The sequence below is a fragment of the Chroicocephalus ridibundus genome, chromosome 10, assembly GCF_963924245.1.
Source record: "Chroicocephalus ridibundus chromosome 10, bChrRid1.1, whole genome shotgun sequence".
Lineage (NCBI taxonomy): Eukaryota > Metazoa > Chordata > Aves > Charadriiformes > Laridae > Chroicocephalus > Chroicocephalus ridibundus.
Genome location: NC_086293.1, coordinates 16,373,581 through 16,394,076, shown reverse-complemented (window position 1 = coordinate 16,394,076; position 20,496 = coordinate 16,373,581). Strand labels below are relative to the sequence as shown.

Here is a 20,496-nt window from a genome sequence, read left to right as displayed (position 1 = left end):
TGAGCAAAACCCCTAGTACCTGCTGCTTTGTTAGCTGTGGTTGTGCACACCAAAGCCTCGAGGCTACAAAGGGGAGAACATGCTGGTTTAAGGAATGGAATATATTAAAGCCGGCAGTGCTGGCTTAGATGTACGTGTCTTATCGCCGTCCTGAGGTGGTGATATCCATCCCAGGAAGGATGGGACAGGGGTAGCACAAATGCCACCTACGGGAGGAGTCTGCAGCGAGAGTTTCTGCAGAAAGGAGTATCACTATGTTTTTCACCACTTGGCCTTCTCCCAACCCACCAAGCAAAAAGCAACTTCTGAGCTCTGGCAAAACACTGCATAACCCTTTAGCATAACCCCCCCGCCCCACCATCACCACCACCCTGTAACCTCCTCCGGTGAAAAAGGAGGGCACTGATGTTCTTCAGACCCTGTTTGAAGTCTTTTCTCTTTCCTTTCTGCTCCATGCCTGTTGTGGATGAAACACTGCCGTTGTGAAGTATGGATCAAAGAGCGGCCTGGGACCACAGCGGCTGTGCTGGAGGGCTGTTAATGCTCTCTGGAAGCACGATTATGAGGGAACAAGGTGCTCCAAAGACAAAAGCGCATCCTTGCAAAGCATGTTGCACAGGCTCGGAAAAGGAGTCACGGTTGCTGTACTTCACAGTGCCAACACTAAACACCTTTGCACTTTTAATTGTTTTTAATGCTTAGAGGGGAAAAGACCGTGCCACTAAGCCCTCTGGTGACAGCTCCAGGATCAGCAGTGTGTATCGCAGCCAGGAGAGCTGGCGTGCTTTCAAAAACTTCGGCAGCATTGCCGTGGGCCTGTTTAGAAAGGAGACCTTGAGGGAGGCTGAGGGGATTTGAGACTTGTACGCCTTTGACTGCGAAAAAAAAGAAGTATATTTGAAGATTATTCATGAGGGGGCAGTGTGAGGACTTGCAGTCTTCTGCCTTTGAAGGGTAGGACAGGAACACGGCAATCCTGTGGGCAGATGCTCTGCTCAGACCCCAAGCTGCAGAAATGCCCTGACTATCAAAGTGCAACCCAACATCTCAGGTAACAAACACGGCTGAGAGGCGGCGTGCGGTGGGGCTTGGTCCTGTGCTCATTTCTGGCTCAAAAGACAAGCAGAACAAGCACAGCGTGGTGGCGTCTGCCTACAAATACAGGGTGAACTTGCCCTGTAGTAATGGGGTAGCGGCACCACAGGCTATGTCCCACCTACAGCATTTGGGAGGGGATTGCATTTTAACTGAGTGTATCTACAAAATCCCAGCTGGGAGAGCAGTGCCAGGGGCACAAGGAAGGGTCCTTGTGCCCATGTCCCCACCAGCAGTGCCATCAGTGGGAGAGACAGAAACCCCTGGGCATGGGGCAGGGGGAAAGGAAAGCTGGAAAGAGCTGCTGCAAATGGGGAGTGGGAGAAGAGGGAGCAGCACTGAGAAAGGAAGAGAAAGGAATGAAAGAGAGAAGGAGCCATCAGTGGGTACTAGGACAAATCACTCAGAGTGGTGCTGAGACAGGCTAATGCTCTCCTGTAATGTTACTGCAAAATTTCGTGGCTGGCAGTCGGGAGCGGGTGGAGAGCTGAGTGAGGCTGTGAACATCATCCCCTGCGTGACAGGTCCTTCGCATTGCCATGCATGGATGCTTGGGCAGCCCTTGCTTCAGCCTGGCAGTGTAAAAGGCAGAGGTGGTATTCACAGATGTCTCCCCGAGGAAGACCAACTGTTTTGGGGCACACTGATGAGATGCCTAACCCCAGCTGCCTGGTGGTCAGGGTACCATCCCCAGAACTCCCATGTTTTTCCTTGCTGCAAGTCTGGATTACTCTAATGTACTCTCCAATACCCCTCAGGAATGTACTTTGGATACTGTTAAATTTCACGTATCTGTTTTGGAAGGGCTCTTCATGGCAGGAAAGGCAGCCCGGGACAGCAGCACCCTTGCCAGGCTCACCTTTGGAGACCATGGCTGACCTGCGGAGCATTGGAGTACTTCCCAGCTTCTGGGGCCAGCCTCCCCATGGCTGCTCCCAGCTCTGTCAGGATGACGTGGCTCCAGCAGATTCCCCCGCTCTCACCTGCCCCAGCCTCTGGTCCCTACAGGCCGGGCAATGCCGTGCTCTTGCTGTGCAATTTAGATGTTGCCGAAGATGAAGCCTGCTTACAACCACTTGTAACCAAAGAGCACTTGTACTGCAACAGGTAAAAGTGGAACTCTCTGTCCTTGATGACAACCTGATCTGGCAATGTTTCAGCTCATGCTGCAAATTCAGGAACGATTCATGTCCTGTCTGGTTAGTTATTTAAGAGAAGCAACTGGTCTGTGAGCAGTTGGCTATACACAGACCATTGACACTGATAAATAAGGCTGTAATAGCTCAAAGTACTTGTACACATGTACAACTTCAAAGTAGGTCTGCATTATTTGGACCTATTATCATTGCCTCCTTGTGCAGAGCTTTCCAGAGAAGCTTCAACTCAGATTTTTCAGAAACGTGATGTAAATTTGCCCCTAACATGTGGCCAAGGTGCTTGAGCCTCTTCGCCCTCAGTTACTACAGAAAGTCAGATTCAGAGGCCTGGTAGCTCTGCAAAGCTCTCCAAATGGCAGATGATTTCCCTCTTCTGGTGTTCCTCCCAGCTCCTACCCCTCCCCCTCAAATTTTCATTTGGACTCAAAGCACATAAAAAAGAAAATCCACAAAGTTGCAAACTAGACTTATCCGTGGGCAATACCAGAACCCAGCTGCTCAGATGTCACAAATGCAATGAAAACACCCAAGCTCTCCAAAACCAAGGTCCTGCCAAACAGTGCTGACAACCTACAGCTCCCCGACAAGCTGCCAGTTTCCAGGGCTCTTACACTACTTTAACTTGAAACTCTACCTGCCCAGGAATGCAGACATGGGGTGCCATTGGCTTTGGACCCGAAACATGTTTTAATTACAGTGCAACATGGTGAGATCTCGTGCTGCTTTTTGGGAGGGAACATTGAACTATGAGAACAGAAAGAAATCTCTGCACTAGATCTTATGACAATAGCCACATACTAAACTCAGTAGAGTTTAGAAGGTGTAAAAGCCTAATCCTTGCATATCCATACAGCTCTGTATGGATAAAAGAAAAGGGTCTCCTCCTACTTGCACTTGCATCCACTGCAGTTGCTGCTAAATCCCACCGATGTTGTAACTCATGTTTTCACAATGCCTTTTTAAAGACTTGGAACGCTAGACAGAGAATAGCCACAATCCTTTTTTTATGCAGGCAATCTCATTTGCCTCTTGCATTTGTCAACAAATGTAGTCTCGAAACAACTAGTCTCAAAATCTATAAGAATTCAGATAAGCAGGCACGTGCTGTCATGGAGACACTCCCTGTGCTGGTGGCTGAGGGAATTTCATTCGCAGGAAAAAAACCTTGTTACGCTTCTACAACTGGTTTAACAAGGTTGTTACCTTGCACTGGTGCTTCCCGAACTGCCTCTTGGTTGTTTGAAACATGGTTTGGAGCAGCGGGTGGTGGGAGAGATGGACACTCCTCTGTCCATTCTAGAGAGGGCAGAGAGGGAAATGTTACTCGTTTCACAACAGCACTATGAGCTCCTGCACGTACACACACTGGGAGCGTGGGGTTCAAGCAGAGGAGGCGTGAGAAGCATGCCAAGAGAGGGAACAGAGTCACGGAGAAAGGGAATATAATGAACGGGATGTCCAAAAACCAGTCCTGGAGGACTCCCTACATCCAGGTCAACTGATCCGTCTGCTGGGACACCCTACCTCACACTCAAACTTTGGGACTTGATTTGCATCTAAATGGTCTCAACATTTATATGAAATCTATTCCCCATGGCATCTAAGTAAAAGAGCTGATGTTGAGGGAAATGGGGCTGCAAGAGAAATGTTGAAGCCTAAATTATTTTCCTCTTGGATAATAACCGTTGTGAAATAACTTGGTGTGAAAGCTACGAAGGTACCAAAGCAAACTGAAATGCCACAAGCCCCTCGCTGCAGCTGGGCTGCATTTACAGGAAAAAAAAAAAAGATAGAAAAAAAGGCTGGGAAAAAAGAAAAGAAAAAAAAGTGGTTTAAAATAATGAAATTAATTCAGATGTTAGAGCTTGACAACATCTAAAGGTCTTGGGTTAAGAAGTCTCTCAATGAAGAGGGGTTTCTCTAACGCACATGTAAATGCCCACTCCTCATCCCCCTCAATAACCTATGAGTCCCAGTGCAGACTGGAACAACACCAGCTACAATGAGTAACTTGATGGAGCAGATTAAAGAGGAAAAAGTGTGCTTTAATTGTTTCTGGAAAGCCTAGAAACTTTCCAGAAATAAAGGACATTACAAAAAATAAACCTCCCCTTTAACAGGGATGAAAGCTCCTACGTTTAAGTGGTTATATGGTTTAGATTTTCTCCTTTGCTACCTCTTATGTGAAGGGCATATGCAACCATTCCTAGGTGTGTCATTTTGCCTTTAAACGCTAAGGCCACAGAAGGAAGGACAAACACATTGGCATGGTGTTGCCATGGCGAGGGAGGGTAAGTTCCCTCAGGAAAACCCCAACCATCACACCCTTGCTGGTGCCAACCTTCTGGTGGCTGTTGCTGTTGCTCAAGCTGTTTCTTCCTCTTCGCTTCAAGAACTGGGTTTTCATATTGTGTCTTCCGGTTGATGTGGCTGGAGATAAAAAGAGAGCACTAAATTAGAAAACCCTTTATGTGATAAGCAGGAATGATGGCCAGGCATGAAATTCCTCTGAGGAAAGGGGTAAAATACCAAACAAACCCAACAGCAGTGTACTGTGGAGCAAGGCTCACCTAGTCGTGCCAAAAAGTATATTTAGGAAAACAAACTGATTCCAGTATTGATACGAAGTCTTGAGTAGGAGTGGCTAATTCCTTCAAATACATTAAAGTAGTGATCTATCTGTGAAAAATGAGATTAAAGCAGAAAAGGTGCTCTGTCTAATTGCATTTTAAAAGACAGGACTAAGTCATCCCTGCTTTAATAAGATTCCCAGAGGTGCAGTCGCTCCCTGGCTCACTGAAGTTAAAAAACAAAACAAAACAAAACCCAACACTTGGTAACATCTGTCAGCTATCTGATCGATGCACACTATTACCAGGGTGTGTTTTTAAAATGCCTGCGGGGGTGCAGGCTATGAGCTGAAAAGCCGGGCCCCAAATGGATCAAAAATACATTCAGAATTAGCCCCGGCAAACACTCCCAGTGGAAACCAGCATTTGGTGAAACTTCGGCTGTCCTCTTTGCAGGCCTATTAGGCAGCTTTTGACCCATAGGAGATGTTTAGAGCTAATATTTCTTACCAATCTCAGGAAAAAGAACAAAAAAAGGCAGGCCAGCCCCAGACATTGCAGACAAGCAATGCCCTCCACAGAAGATTAACCATTTTATGAAACCAAATGACAAACAGCAGCCACAGATGCCAGGATGGTGGGGACAGGTCTGGGGACCCTGCAGCTGATGGCTACAGCTGAGATGAGCTGCTCATCAACTGTTCAATAGGAATTTTTCAACAGTGATTTGGCTACAGCAGAGGAGCAGGAGATCTTAGAAAATTATATTGGCTTAAAGCCTATCTTTGTCTCCAAAGCAAAGTTTACCATTAAGAACTTGCTTGTGCAATGTGTCTCTATCAAAAAAACCCAAAACCCTGAAACAACAACCAACCAACCAATTCTTCAAGTAATTACAGTACAAGCACTCCAGATAGTTATGTTCAGAATTTTTCTGCTAAAGATCAATATTAAATCACTCGAAAAATATTTAACTAATCAAATAAAAGCAAGTTCATAAGTTCTGTAAAAGATTTCCAATTTCAAGATATCTTCAGAAAGTTAAGAAAAAATTATAACTACTTTAATATGATGTAAACTTTTTCATGATACAGTTGTTTCTCAATAAAAACTATTATGTGATAATAGAGTGCCTGAATTGGAGGGGACAGAGATGAATGCTCAAATTGTAATCTTATAGATATAGCTTATAGATAGTAAGTAAAATAAACTTATGCCTCGTTGCTGTTACTTTTCTATTTAATTTCATCACTAAGGAGTGCCACAAAACTAACAGGCATGTATATATAAAGTGACAGGAAAAAAATGCTGGAAAAACCTCTCGGCATGGCATTTAATAGCCGAAAAATATTCTTGATGTCTTTGGTAAATAAATGTCAAGCCTTAATTACACAGTTTGCTAACCTCGTTTCCCTAGGCACAGATGGTAGGGTCAGAAATGAGCCAAAGCAGACAGAAGCTGTATTCCATGTCTATTCTGAGGGCTATCATAAGCCATCCTACTAGACAGGAGCGTACACATAATTAAAAATTCATTTTATGGGGTCAGCGATGAAACAAAACTCAGATCTTCAGTTTCCCAAGGGAGCGATCTGACATCTAGATAAAGAGGAAGCTGTTCTAATTCCGGAGAGAGTTCTATTCACAACAACACAGCCCGATGCAAGAACCTCTGCGTGGCTGTTTGGTCACACAGGCTCGTCCTTTCCTCCTTTTGAGTGTCTTCTGACTTATAACTGAATTGGTGGTTTGCTTCGCACACTCGTATTTCAATCGCAGCACTCTATGAAGGGGACTGAGCTCAGTTAATTGCACGCTTATTGATGTTCTCTGGATAAAAGTATTTTGTGAGGTGCTGGGGCTCCTGCATGCCCTGACCCAGGGGTGCTCCTGTCTCCCCTGAGCTCACCCCAGGGTGCTGCTGCCAGAGCCTACCAGAGGATGGGGAATGACAAGGCAGGGATCCCTCTTCCCAGCCCCTACGGCATGTCCCAGGGGCCACAGGGTCTCCTCCTTGGTATGAGATGCTACCAACAAAGCACACAGACTGCTGTGGAGGGAAGCCTTCCTCCGCCCAACAGCAACACCAGAACCAGAGAGCAGCACTTACTCTACATAGTAGACACCATATACGGGATCCTCAATTTTCTCCCAACCAGCAGGCAACTCTGGAAATAGAAAAAGCATTACTGAAGCCTCCAGTGCAGTTCCTTCTGACAGTTTTGCTCAGTGTGCAAAACTCATCGGCAGCTCAGACTTTGCTTTGAACGCTTTTCAGAACAACCGCAGCCCCTTTAAGGGCTGGCACAGCATGGCACCAACACCATGGCCTGTCCTACCTGCGCTGGGTTAGCAAATCAGTGGGAAGACACCCATGTCAGTCAACTTTACATTTGCTTTTTGCATTAAATGAACAAATGATCAATATGTTTCCTTTCTGGGAGTGCTTCAAGTACCCTCCTGGTTTCACCACCATGGGCGGAGTGGCCCTGGATGGAGCACTGCAGTGGAAGTCCATGCAGGTAACAGCCCAGAGGCATTTTAACACCAGCATGTGAAGATGGGTGAGATTACGGCGAGCAATTGTAGCACACTAATGGAGACTCCTTTCTCTGGGATTTACACTGCGTTGCTCAGCCCTGAGCCCAACGCAAAAGCGCATGTTGAAAGAGGACAAAGTGAGTTTAACGTAACTGCCCCGCATATGGAATCCACCCAAGTGGGGCCGGCACGCACAGATGTATTTCACTGCATAGCACTTAATGTAAAAACACATACTGCCATAATCCCATGTAACAGAGATTTCCTTTTTTAATTAGCATAATTAACAAAAAACAGTTCTGAAAATGAAATGAACATTTGGAAATGTATCCACTTTTGTTCCCGTTGATTTTCTAGACTGCACATAGTACTTTAACGATAATTAGTGAATGTAATAAAATCACTTCAGCATCCAACTGAGGGTTATTAAAGCCGTATGTATTACTTAAGGGCCTGATCCTTGTCCCACTCATTTAAACGCAATATTCCCGTCGGCTGTGGGTACTGAAATAATCATCCCATTAACAAAACAGAGTGGTGTGTTTGTGTAATACTGTGAATCAACTCAAAAGAAGGTTGCACCACGCTACAGACTGTGCAAGTGTGGTCCCACAGAGTCTGCACATTCATTTAAATAAAAATAATAATAATAATTTAAAAAAAACAAAACATTGTCAGATAACACAAGGTCAAATACTCCATGCAAAATAATACCTCAAAATTTATCACTAAATTGGCAGGATCGAGAGCAAATAATCTACGTTTGTTTATTATCAAATGCAAAGATTTATTTTCATTAACGGCATCAATTGCTGAGCCAATACAATCAACAATGCCCCATTAATTAGAATAAATGTACCAAACTAGATCTGCATTTATAGACTTCAGCTATGTTGCCATAAGGATAGCAATATCTCCAGACTGGAGATGTACAGAATCTATACAAACACACATGGACTAATTATTCAAAGTTTATGTTTGTGTTCAGAATTGGCTGGAGATCAGATGAGATCTATTTTCATGGTTTTTGCTCCACATGTCCTTTATTTGCAGATGCAAGGTACGGTTTCCATTCTTATCATTATTTTATCCTTATTGGGTTTAATATCTTTGGATTCCTTGAGACATAAGCGATTAAATGCAAGCCAGTGCTAACTTTTGGGCATGAAAATACTTGACAATTTTATCAGCAGATTGACCTGAAATGAACGCTTCAGAAACAGATATTCCTTTACACTGTGCAAGTGTATGTGAGAAAAAGGTAGAAAGCTAAAGGCCAATCTTGAAAGTCCTGTCGCAAAGGGAACTCTGAGGTTCACAAAGGAGTCCCATATGGTGAAAACACTGTGGGACTGGCTTAAAGAGTTTCAGTGCAATTAAATTAAGAGCTAGGATGCAATCAGGAAAATTACAGGTTGCGGCAGCCATTTAATTCTTTGCACTACGGTGAAAGCAGAATGGTAAAGAGACCAAGCTGGAGGTGGAAGAAAAATAAAAAGTGAATGAGGGAAGGGAGAAGTAATGAACAAATACCTTAAAATGACATTTCCACAATTTTTCCTGCTAAATATCTTTTGTCTATTTTAGACTATTATGTGTTTTTCATTTTTAAAGTTAAAATATTTTTTTTTTTTACTTTTCTTCTGCTCACAAAAGGTTTTGGTATTAAATTTTGTTCTTTCTTTTCTTTTAAAAATTTTTCACAGGTCAGAAACCCAGCACTTCCCTAACCCCAAAAATGGTATTGTGCCAAAAGCTTTCCAGTTTTCTATCTCTGCAGCTTTCTATTTAAGGAACACATTTCTATGTTTTGGGAAGTAACAATACACAAAACTGTAAGCTTTCAACGTGTTACTTGTTGATTACGTAGATGCGCTTTCAGACTTCTGAAAGCCTCTGAAATTTCCCTAAAGGAAAAGGCAATATTCTCCATGGCCTTGTTGCACAGTCTAGCTTCTTAGTGGCTTTAAATTATCTCCCTTCTCTACCTCTCCTGCCAAACTGAAGATGACCCAGAGCATCAGATTTTATCACAAATATAAGATTTCCAAAAACAGTTTACATCATTAGGAGCCTGAGTGAGCCATATGGTTTTTATTTTGGTACATTCATCCAGCACTCTGCGGTCTCACGAGCATTTGTCAGCAGGTTAATTCAATGGACAAATATCCAATTTTACACTTTTAAGCCTGGGGTAAACACATGGATTCCTACTGAGATGCTCTTACTTAGTATCCACCCTACAGAGGGGAAAAGAGAACTTCTCCAGCCACCAGTTATTTCAGTCATGCCCGTGCATCACCATAAAGCAGCTGGAGACGACTTCAGTACGCTCAGCTCTTGCTGCTCCCTGTGAGGCCAGGAGGATCTGCCCAACTATGTCAAATTCTACTCCAAAGGTTAAATTTTTGTGTCTTTCGTATAACCTTCTGTTAAAAGAGAGCCGATCTATTACTCCATAGTCAATTCACCTCTTTGGAAAACAAGAAGCTGCGCGAATGCTTCAAGTTTTCATTTTTTTATATTTAGAAAAGAAACTGTTGACAAGCTAAGGAGCTAAATATCTGGCAACAACCCGTTTATACTAATCATGACTACGGTTAGTGAATAGGCCGTATGTTTTCATGCCCCCTCCCTAATGTCGCTGTAACCAACTGAGCCATTTGAAAATGTCTTTCTTTGCACTGCAACATTTGCAAATCTCAACACTGTATCAATGGGCTGTATCCATTAAAACAAAGGTGACATCTCATGATGTTCCAGCAAAACACTTGTGTATGTAGGTGCCTGCAGATCTGGGGTCAGGCTTATCAATTAATGAGTTTCTCTACATCTGTTTTTTCAGCTTTTCTTCTCTTGCACTAGATCCTGATATCAGACGGAAAGAAGGGAACATTTCCATTTCATTATTGCCTCTGAATTTGCTCTGAATTTTTTAATCTCTCTCTTATTTTAAGTCACTGTTTGTGAAGACCTTCATGAGAAATCTCTGCAGCTTGTTGGTATGCATCCACCTACTTCTGATGTTTCTTGGTCTGCTGCTGATTGTGTGAGCTGTGCACAATGCTAATGTGCCGCTAAAGTGACTGCATTCTTCTTTAAATTGTTTAGTTTCTTTCATTTCTTTCAAATTCTTGCAGTAAAAGAAGTTAGGCATCCAACATTATTCCAAGCGTGTTATCCAGAAGAACAGTTCCTGGAGTAGTGCTAAAAGTCCACGGAATAGCTGCTGATGCTGTATCAATCACACAGAAGCGAGAAGCAGAATACACTTACTTGCAAGTCATTACAGAAACCAGAGGTTAATCCTCTGGTAATACAATCCTCCAGCACACAGAACTATAAACTGTAAATACAGTCCTCTTTAAAAGCAATAATAGACCTAGTGGAAATAAAATCCTACGCAACCTCTTATGCCTTTAAGCTTTCCAAGTGCACTAGAGCATAGCTGAACAGAAATAACGAGTACCTCCGCCATCAGTGTAAACAGAATGAGCACCGCTGAGATTAGATATCAAGACAAAAAGATGCAGCAAATAAAAGTGTACCACATCATCGAAAATCATCTGTTTATAAAATCACCTACTGAAGCAAAATTTCCAGCTGTTTCATTCACAAGGTCAGCAGAAGCACTGTATGTAATACTCAGACTTTCTAAATCACACTTTGCTTCTCTTATCTGTGAAATGTATTCGGCCCCAATGAAAAAACATCATCAGCTACTTGATTTCAACTTTGGCACCTATAAGCTTTTTCCTGGAGCCAGTGATGCCAGTGGAAATCCCCTGACTTCTGCACGGTCCAGGAGGAAGCAACTTCAACAGACTTTTCAAGATCAAGGCCCTCCAGCTTTCATCAAACTCTGAATCAGTAAGAAAAACACCGTAGATCTGAAGCTAAGGGAAGATTAATGCTTTATGTGCTAGGGAAGTTTTGCTGATAAATCAGGCTTGTTGAAATAAAAAAACAGAAAGATGCAAAATGATACAAAGGAGAAAGTAAGTAATTAAAGGCTTAAAACAGTGCAGTTGAAGTCAAACATCAAAACGAGAGATGGATGATTTACCTAGTTCACTGTCCAGTTCCTCCGTGTGTACCCCTTCTTCTCCAAGGGAAGAGCAGTAAATGAGACAGAAAAAATTAAAAGAAAATTTCAGATACCAGCACCAAGCAAGAAATTCCCTACAGCAAACAGCAGAGCCGGCACTAATTTTCTACAGACCGAGCCCAAGCTTTCCATTTATCACACTTTAGTGCTCAGAATATTGATGGATCTGATGTAGATAATGAAAGAACTGGTTCTTGCGTTCTCAAAATATCTGTATCAATTGACTACTTCCATGCCGCAGTTTGATATGGCACAGTAATACATCTGTGTGGCTCTCACTGTAGTGAAGCTTCTCCACCAGATCTGAACGGTCTGACCTTCGCAACCCGTCCTGTGGACACAGGGATCTGTCAGCAGGCCAGACCTGAATACTAACGAAGAAATCTGAGAGGAAAACCTTGCATCTAACTGAGAACTAATGTAGCAAGGTTTTCAAGAAAGTACCTAAATTTATGTGCATACAAGGTCCAATTGACTTCACTGTAACTTCTCAGATGATTTAAGACAAACACAGAGCGACGCGCCTGGTTTAACTGGAGGCACAGGCCCGCACCGAACTCCAGATGCCCTGGTGAGGCACACACAGGAACGCACCGCTTTTATCGGGGCACCTGGGACAAAGATCACTTGATTTTTCAAACACACAAAGCCATCAATATTCACTGTTGCTCCATTTATCATTATCTGCTCCATATTCATAAGTTAACAGTGACACAGATGATTAAAGTATTGCTTAGCCTATAAATAATAATCAGTCTGAAAATGAAAGATGATGACAAAACCAGACAAAAAGATGGTAAAAACAATCTTGGACCTAGTGCAGTGAAGTATAAGCCACATCAATGAATGACAGAAGCAAACAGAAGATGCAGTCACAGCATTGCTTTTGAAAATTTGGACACCTGAAAATACACTTCCGTGACCTGTTTGCTATTTATTCTACCAAAAACGGTTGTTTAGGACCATTAGCATGAAATATGAATTGCAATTTCCTTTGATAACCTAAACAACTGGAAACAACTAAAAACCTGTTAGGGACATGTATCCTGACGAAGAAAAAACACAAGGCAACTGCAACCAAACAAATCTGAAATGACATCTAACATTTATAAAAACCACAAAACAGGATGGGATCGAGCCTGAAAACTCACACACATGACACAAACAAAACAGAGGAGGAATCCCACTGACTTCAGTGGAAATACTCCCAACAGTGACCCTTGCCAAAAATGTCCAGCTTCTACAATGCAGTAAAAATAACCTTCTCCCTTCTTTGTGCTCACATTGTTTTCTGAAATATAATTATTCTTATGTGCAAACTAAGATCAGAGCAGCCAAGCAAAACAGCGCAGCACACTGCTATATTTATGGAGCAACTGGTTTAACTACTGAATGTTAAAAGTATTCGTTAATGAGAAACTTAGTGAATGAAGTGAAGGGGTGTCGGGGAAGATGAAATTTGCTAATTTGCTAATTTTAAGGACCTGATACACAAAAATGCCACTATTCTGCAAAACCATGAACTTAATTAAATACAAAAAATTACCCAGCTGTATGTTTTTAATCCCAAGTAAATAAATTATCCCAATGCTTGTTTTATAATTACAAAGCAGACAAGAGGTTTGAAAGACCTTCCCTTCTGCAAGGAGACTTAAAACAGTTTAACAGAGGAGCTCAGCCACCCGCCGTGGACTTATGCTACCGGCTGCTCCTTGCCCCAGCTCAGAGCACGGCACGGGACATGGTGACCGACAGCGGCATTGCTGCTGGTTGCCATCACCAGGGCTATCAACGTAGTGGGCGTCTTGCTGGTAGAGAAAGCCAGGACAGAAATTGTGCTTCAGGGAAAACTACCCTCTGAAAGAGTAAAGCTTATGCCGAGACTTTGCAACCTCCTCTTTAAATTGTCAGCAATGCTTAACTGCAAGGAGGAGGGAACTTTGCCTGCATACGCTACCATTTAATTTTGTTTCAGTTCTGAGTACCCACTGACATATCCTTTTTTAGGTGCAGAGCAAGGCCTTCATTAATCCAGCTCCCTCCGCTTGCTCCTTACAGACGATGCCAGTTGCCAAGGATCTGAAGCAGGCACATCAGGCAACATTGGGTTTCGCATATCTTGTGGTTTGGGGGTATGCTGGATTGTGGACTAGGAAGTTGGGGGCCTGCTCCATCACAGCAGCGAAGGCTGCACAGGAAAATTCTCACATCCTGCAAAATCTCACATGTGAAAGGAAGTAGAGGCTGAAAAACTGCATGTGCAAAAATAGTAACAGTAGTTCTGGAGGCCGGGTTTGAACCTACCAGTAAAAAGGGATTGAGTTGATTCTTTTCCGAAATAAAATCGTAATTCTTATTAAGCTGACTCACACCAGTAGGAGGTTAATCATATTATGAAAACTAATTTTACAAGGACAGCACCAACACTGACAAAGTAAACCCTTTCAATTTTAAGATACGTCTACCATGATAGCATTGTGCTAGCCAAAACTACGCGTTAGAATACCATGACCTTTCCTGGTCAGTAGACCAAAATTTCCACACAGATCTTCCCAAACATTTAAGTTATTTTCATCATGATTCCCTTTTTCTTCCAGCATCTCCTAAAGGACGCAAGGAAAGAACCTCCTTTAACAGTCCTGCATTTGGCTGCTCTAAATTGGACAGTGGCTTGCATTTCCAACATCTCAAGGAATACAAAATTACATCGGTGTAAATTTTCAGTGGCAAAAATCTACACTTCCAAATGGAATTTGTTTTCAGCAATCATAACACTAAGCAGACTGTCAGAATTTAACAGCAGAAGTGAAGCAATTGAGTTATTTCTGCTCAAACAAAGAAATAATAACATAACACTTTCAATTCATGTAAAGCAGGTGGTTGAAGTGGAACACAATGGAGCACGCAGAGACTCAGTCGCTTTCCTCCTACACAGCGATCCAAGGAGCAAACACGTTAGAAAACTTTGAGTCTTGTTCAGCATCAGCGACTATTCAAACGCCTTTGCAAAAACAGAGGCCTCTCACTTCTAGCACTTCTTTGATTTTTATTAAATGATCTGCCATCTCAACAGCTATCTTACATACACAGACAGCGATCTCACAACAACATTATGGAGATTGTTTCTATGCACTTACTGATAAACCTCTTTTTTGTTTTTTTAAGTATTTCTGAACGCAGGTTATTGGAAAGAGGAAAAGGAAAAGAAGAAACCCACCTAGAAAGGACCAAACACGTTATTATTTCACTACTTTCAGTCTCTTACCATCATCTTCACATTCTTCTAGAGGCTTCTGCTGTTTGTTCAGGCACCGTGGATCTAGCCAAGATGTTGTTTTTGTGTTATGGCTGGAAACCAAAAATGGAAATATGACCTTTGTTAATAAAGCAGAGCTGAAGTATCAGTGGCATAAAAGTATATACCCTCTTTACTATTCAACAGACACGAAGGCATACTTTTGCTTCAGAAGAAATGGTGTTACGATTTGATGTCTTGCAAACTAGTCTGACAAATCACAAGAAACTTGGCATTGAAAACACAAAAGTGCAAAGTGAAAATATACAAATCAAGATTCCTGACTGGAAGGATGCATGTGAAAGCTGCAATATTATAATATTAATTTCCAAACTTTTGTCTTTGGTGGTTTATTTCTTAATTGCAGGAGCTGTCCCGGAGCCATTTGCCTCCTAATACAAAGACAGAAGTTTCCCTTCCTCCCTAAACCATGCAGAAGCCTTTGGTCGTGCAAAAGACCTTTGACATTTGTCTAGATTTGACCCAAGCCATTAGTCAAAAACAAAATTTCCAGTGAAAACTTTTTAATTACACAAATAAATATGTTCTGTCAAAGCCTTTGATGGAGGTTGAACAGCTTTACTTTCAACTCTTCCTTTCTGCGAGTCCCCTGACAGTATCGCGATGCCAGTCCCAGCAGTGGGGGCTGCATAGTAAACAGGCTTAAAATACATTTTCTAGAAATTATTTTCTCCCATCTTTTCATTTGCATACGGAGACAATCTTGTAATGTAATGCCTCTTCTACAACCTGATGTCATCTTAGACATAACATGCAAAGATAGCCCTCCAGTCCCTGAGGTATCATTTATCTAGCTTAGCCTTTAACACTGCTTAACAGTTTTAAGTTTCAATACCAGAGTAATGCTATTTACTTCTCCTTCAAGGTCTCAGAGAGGTTTACAAACTTAACCTTTGCCTCCCAACAGTCTCATGATGCTGGAAATGCTGTAATGAGGGTTATGATCCCTGAGGAACTAACAACAGACCAGGAAACATATTTTATTGCAAGAAGAGGGGACTGCCCTGCCCCTAGGATCCGACTGTATAAATAAAAAGTCCTTGTTTTACATATCCTACTACCCAGCCCTCCCAAGGCAGGATGAGCAAATGCATTTAATCCTTTTGTAGGCTTCAGAGCAATTAATCGCCAACTAGAAAACTGAATGGCAGAAATTCAGCAAGTAAGGCAAATGAACAGCAATAAAGCAGAGGGGTTCTGCCAACCTATAAATAAGAAAGTCTGTAGTCTAGCTGAGAAAGGGGGTGATGGGAGGAGTGCAATGAAATATTTGCATATTTCTTGCAACTTTGTCTCGCTCACCAAAGGCTCACAAAGCGTTGTTTGCTGAGGCACAGAAAATTTAGCTAAACACCTTTCAGATCATACACTCAGAGGGACAGAATTGTGTTAGATGTGTAACATGCGTAGATCTACATGCTGGGTAATGAGGGACTGGGATACCATGGGTAATGAAAATCCCAATTAAAGTACCGGAGAAACATATCTCAAGAGCCAAATTGCTTCAGCTACAAGCCATCAGGATTGGTTACCCGACATGCAGCTCTGGCCCCACTGGACCTGTGCTGGTTCTTTGCAAGTGGCTCAGATGTTCCCATACTGTTCCCTTCAGCACCTTGCCTTGATAACCCAAAGTGCTGTAGATGACGGTACAGACATCTGAGCCAGCTTGGGTCCACACAGCTCATTAGCTTGCTCTCTTAATTTGATACAAATCAGACTAAATTGTTTCTAGGCTCAGGGTGTCCTTAGAATTAATAGAACTGCAGTCATTCAGTGCTGCATCCCCACTAACACACTCTGGTACAAAATCACCCCCTATGTGTATGCATCCTCAAAATGGTCAATCTGCACTGCAGGGAAGGAAGCAGTTGGTGTGCTACCAGATTTTTGAGTCAGACAGACAGCAGTGTATGCAGGCTACATTTTCCCACCGCATACATGATTCTCCTGCAAAAGGTCTAACAAATTACTTAAGGTGCTACGGTCCTGCACTGCTAAGAGAACACACGCGCGTAGAGAATGCTGCAACAACGGGGATGGTTTTTGGGGAAACTGGTGGCAGCAGCAGAACCTTTTGCTGAAGCACCTGTAAGGAAGGACAGCAGGGGCCCATGTGGGGACGAAAGGGAGCAAGTGGCTGCTTGGGCGGCATTTAGTGCTCATCTGTCCTCCTCCAGGGAGGAAAATGGCAGGCTGGATGGGCTATTATTCAGGCTGTCTTATATACGTTAAAGCCAGAAAGCACGTCAAAGAATGAGGCACCCTGAGGACATAATGAGGGGCAGAATACTGTGTTCAGGATAATGAACACATTTCAGTTTCATCTGATACTCAACTAATGAGAATTTGCATTGTGCCTTCTAGACTGTGGCTTACACCAGGGGGTTGGTGGAGCCTCTTCAGGTAATTGAAAGTGCCCTGGAAAATGGCCTTTTTTGCAGCAGCCGTCTCCCAGCGGGTGAAGAGCTGCTGTGGTGCTCCCCGTCCTCCCAGCTCCTGAGACCTTCTGGCACTCTTCTGTGATGTGCTCCCCGCTGCCATTGCAGCCAAGGGAAAACCTGCTCTGATGAACCTTTCCTTGGCCGTGACCAAATGTTCCTTCTCCTGATGACGGAGCAGGCGGCTCCCCTTGCTTCCCTAATCCACCATAATTCTCCGGAGCACCAGAAGGGGCATTAGCAGAGGAGGTTCTTCTGTACTAACTGGCCACCGGCTTCTGGTACACAGACAGAGGATTTCAGTTTCCAAGACCACATTAAACAGACCATCAAATCCAAAATCAATTCCTCACCCCCCTCCTCTACTTAGGGCTCGAGTTTCAAAAGCTAATTGAATTTTAATGTCTAGCTAACCTCTGTGCAAGAAATCTCTTCCACTAACAGGTCCCATTTTATAAGTTACTCCTATCTCAATAAATCTAGACAAGTATAATTAGAGACTATTATTTATGGCATGAAAAAATCAATATCATCATAAAACTGCTGACAGTACTCAGCTCTTAGGCAAAGACTGCAGAGCATGAATGGTACTTCTTTTCCAAACTTACTGTGCCTTCTCTGCACTGAGCTATGCCTTCTGCAAACCTCTGGAGCATGTCAACACGTTTGGGCGATTTGCTCTGACGAGAGGACAACACACAAAGTCCATTCCCTGGCTCTGCTACCACCTCAGCACACGACTGGAGGAACTCTCTCTGCTGCGTTATGCACAGAGGCAGGCTCCAGAAATGAAGTCTCAGCCCTTTCAATTAGGAGCTTTCATTCCACCCGTGAAAACAACTGGCCCATATTTTATAAGTGTCTGTTGCTTTTGTAACCACCCTCATAAAACAAGCAATTCCCTCTGCCTTTGAACTCAGGAGTAATTTGGATGTTAATCCAATCAGGAAATGCAGAACCCCTTCAGAAACAGTAAGGAACTTACAGCTCTGCAACGTAACTGTATATACTAAATATTTAATACACACACACACACAAAATGCATCCATGGAGGTTTACTAATGCCCAGAGAGAGAGGGAGAGAGATGGAATTAGAACAACAAAAATGTGCTTTACTCTATAAAATAGACTTCTCCATTCTCGGTGTAGGCCATCTCCCAGTTTTCCGGCAGAGGACCTAGGTTATCCTCGGCAGAAGGAGGTAGGTATTGAGGGAGGTTCTGAGATGGTTCCGTGGTGGGAACGTTGGTGTGGCTATCAATCGCGGACGGTGGGGCTGTCTCTCTTACGATATGCGTATTATGCTCGTCTTGGTCACCAGACTCTGCTGTAGAAAAAACAAGCACAAATAAAATTGAAAATCAGTCGTCTTCTCCTCCCGTTTGCTTCTCCAGGTTTATCCTTACGGTTTTCCTCTCCTTGCCTTTTAATTCGCAAGACACAGCAACAGACGAAGCGAGGGCAGAGACTCTGCAGTCTTTTTGCCAGCAGGGATGAGACTGCTTTGCCCACACACACTCTGGCAGCCAGCCCCTCGCCAGCGCAAATCAGAAGCTGTGATCAACTACTGTCTTCACGCTAATAGGCCCTGCTGAGGTACCAAAGTCTTCCAGGCTGAGGCCAGGGCTCACTGATGGAGATCAGTTCAATGGGCTTCTGAACAGGCTTACAGATTCACTCCCGCAGTGCCAAATGTGGGACAGGGATTAGGAGCATAAAATTTCCTATTTGAAGAATGATCAAAAGGGGCAATTTTTACAAGTGCAGAAGGTAGCCAGAAACTCAAGCTAATGGTGCACGTCTTTAGTGCAGTGCATTTTTTTAAATTAAAAATTAAATTGAATGTCAGCACTATACCATGTGTCCACACTAGTGCCTGTTCTCGCTGTCTGAGGTGGTTTATTCCATGGCTCATCACTGTATCCTTCCAGTCAAAGTCACTCAGGAATGCTTCATTACGTATCTGTCCCTTCTCCCTCTAAGGAAACCTTTCTGATGCTTATATCCATGAAGTTGTGAGCTGTATCCATAAAAAAGTGCTGCTCATTCCCTCCACTTCTAATCACAGAAAACGCTCTCCACAAAACAGGTCTGTGCCCCCAACTCCTTCACAGAGAGCTTTTGGCAACAACTACCAAATTCTAAAATTACCTCCATGTCTACCAAAGGGATTTTCTCTGTTTGGTTCTTGAAGGTGTTGAAAATGTATGGCAATACTTCCAAATCACCTGAGACCACCAATCTCCAGCACACGTGGCAGGCAACACACTGAGCAAAGCATAGAGAGACTGGTGTCACACTCTGCCGAGTCCCCAAGCAGCGGGACTGAAAGGGTTTCACAGCCAAGACCTCGCTTCCACTCTCCAAACTGGAGACAGTGGACCTCATCAAGTCACAGGCCACAGCCTTGGGTTTTGGGGGGGTCCGTTAACTGCAGCTCCTGTGCCATTTCTAATCTGTGTTCTGCCATTACAAAAAGACAAGATACTGAAAATAATAAGCTGGGAGAAGAGGGAAGAAAAAAATCTAGACTATACCAGTACCCTCAGCTGTCTGCTTTCTAGCCTTCCTGGCAGTCGGTATTTTTAGGTAGAAGATGACAAGATAAAAGGAGCATGAATGAATCATTGCCAGCTTAAGACTGTGAGTGTAAACATGCCAAAGTCTGGAAGACACAGGTCACCGAGAGGTCTCCTAAGGAAGCAGGAGCATTTTAACATGGCTAACACACTTACATGTGAAATAAGCATAAGGAATCACTTGGTATATGAGAAATAACTCTTTTCTTGATTCTGTGCCCATTTAATGGAGGCAAGGGGCCAGGGTGTGATAACGTTGTGACAAATGAGCTACATCTTTCAGTATTTCATCTTGTGGAGGAAAACAAGGAAGGGAAATGATGCTCGAGTTAGTTCAGGGGCACCAAACTGAGACGAGCAGGAAGGAGGTCAAACAGCATCTCCCACCACCTTCCTCCTGGAATCAGAACCTGCGACAAGGCCTGAGGTTGCTGCCATGTCACAACATGTGAGAAACTACCCGCAGTGCAAAACTTTGTAAAGGAGAGACAGAAACTCCAGCCTGGGAGGGATTAGGCCAGCCAGGAGTGATTTGGGTTGGAAATACGTAACAGGAGGCAGCCAAACAGAGCACAACCCTCAAAGTCAAAGACAGTTTGACCCAGAGAGGTCCAAAACTAAATCTCAGCTTAAATCCTTTCCAAGCTCTACACAGATGTTAGAGCCAGGACTTTGGCAGGTAGGAACTG

General features: G+C 43.3%; 1 protein-coding gene across 22 annotated transcripts in view; it reads right to left on the bottom strand.

Annotated features, from left to right (window-relative positions):
• MAGI1 (membrane associated guanylate kinase, WW and PDZ domain containing 1) overlaps positions 1-20,496 on the bottom strand; it is a 363,811-nt gene that overhangs the window by 57,275 nt on the left and 286,040 nt on the right. For 9 of the 22 annotated variants that reach the window (XM_063348501.1, XM_063348503.1, XM_063348496.1 and 6 more), the window contains 6 exons: positions 18,345-18,555; positions 14,737-14,819; positions 11,430-11,468; positions 6,933-6,990; positions 4,594-4,682; positions 3,456-3,548 (listed from right to left, as the gene is read on the bottom strand). In XM_063348501.1, coding sequence (XP_063204571.1) covers positions 3,456-3,548; positions 4,594-4,682; positions 6,933-6,990; positions 11,430-11,468; positions 14,737-14,819; positions 18,345-18,555 — 573 coding nt within the window. The remainder of the gene's footprint in view (positions 1-3,455; positions 3,549-4,593; positions 4,683-6,932; positions 6,991-11,429; positions 11,469-14,736; positions 14,820-18,344; positions 18,556-20,496) is intronic. The other 13 variants (XM_063348508.1, XM_063348487.1, XM_063348506.1 and 10 more) reach the window with 4 other exon arrangements.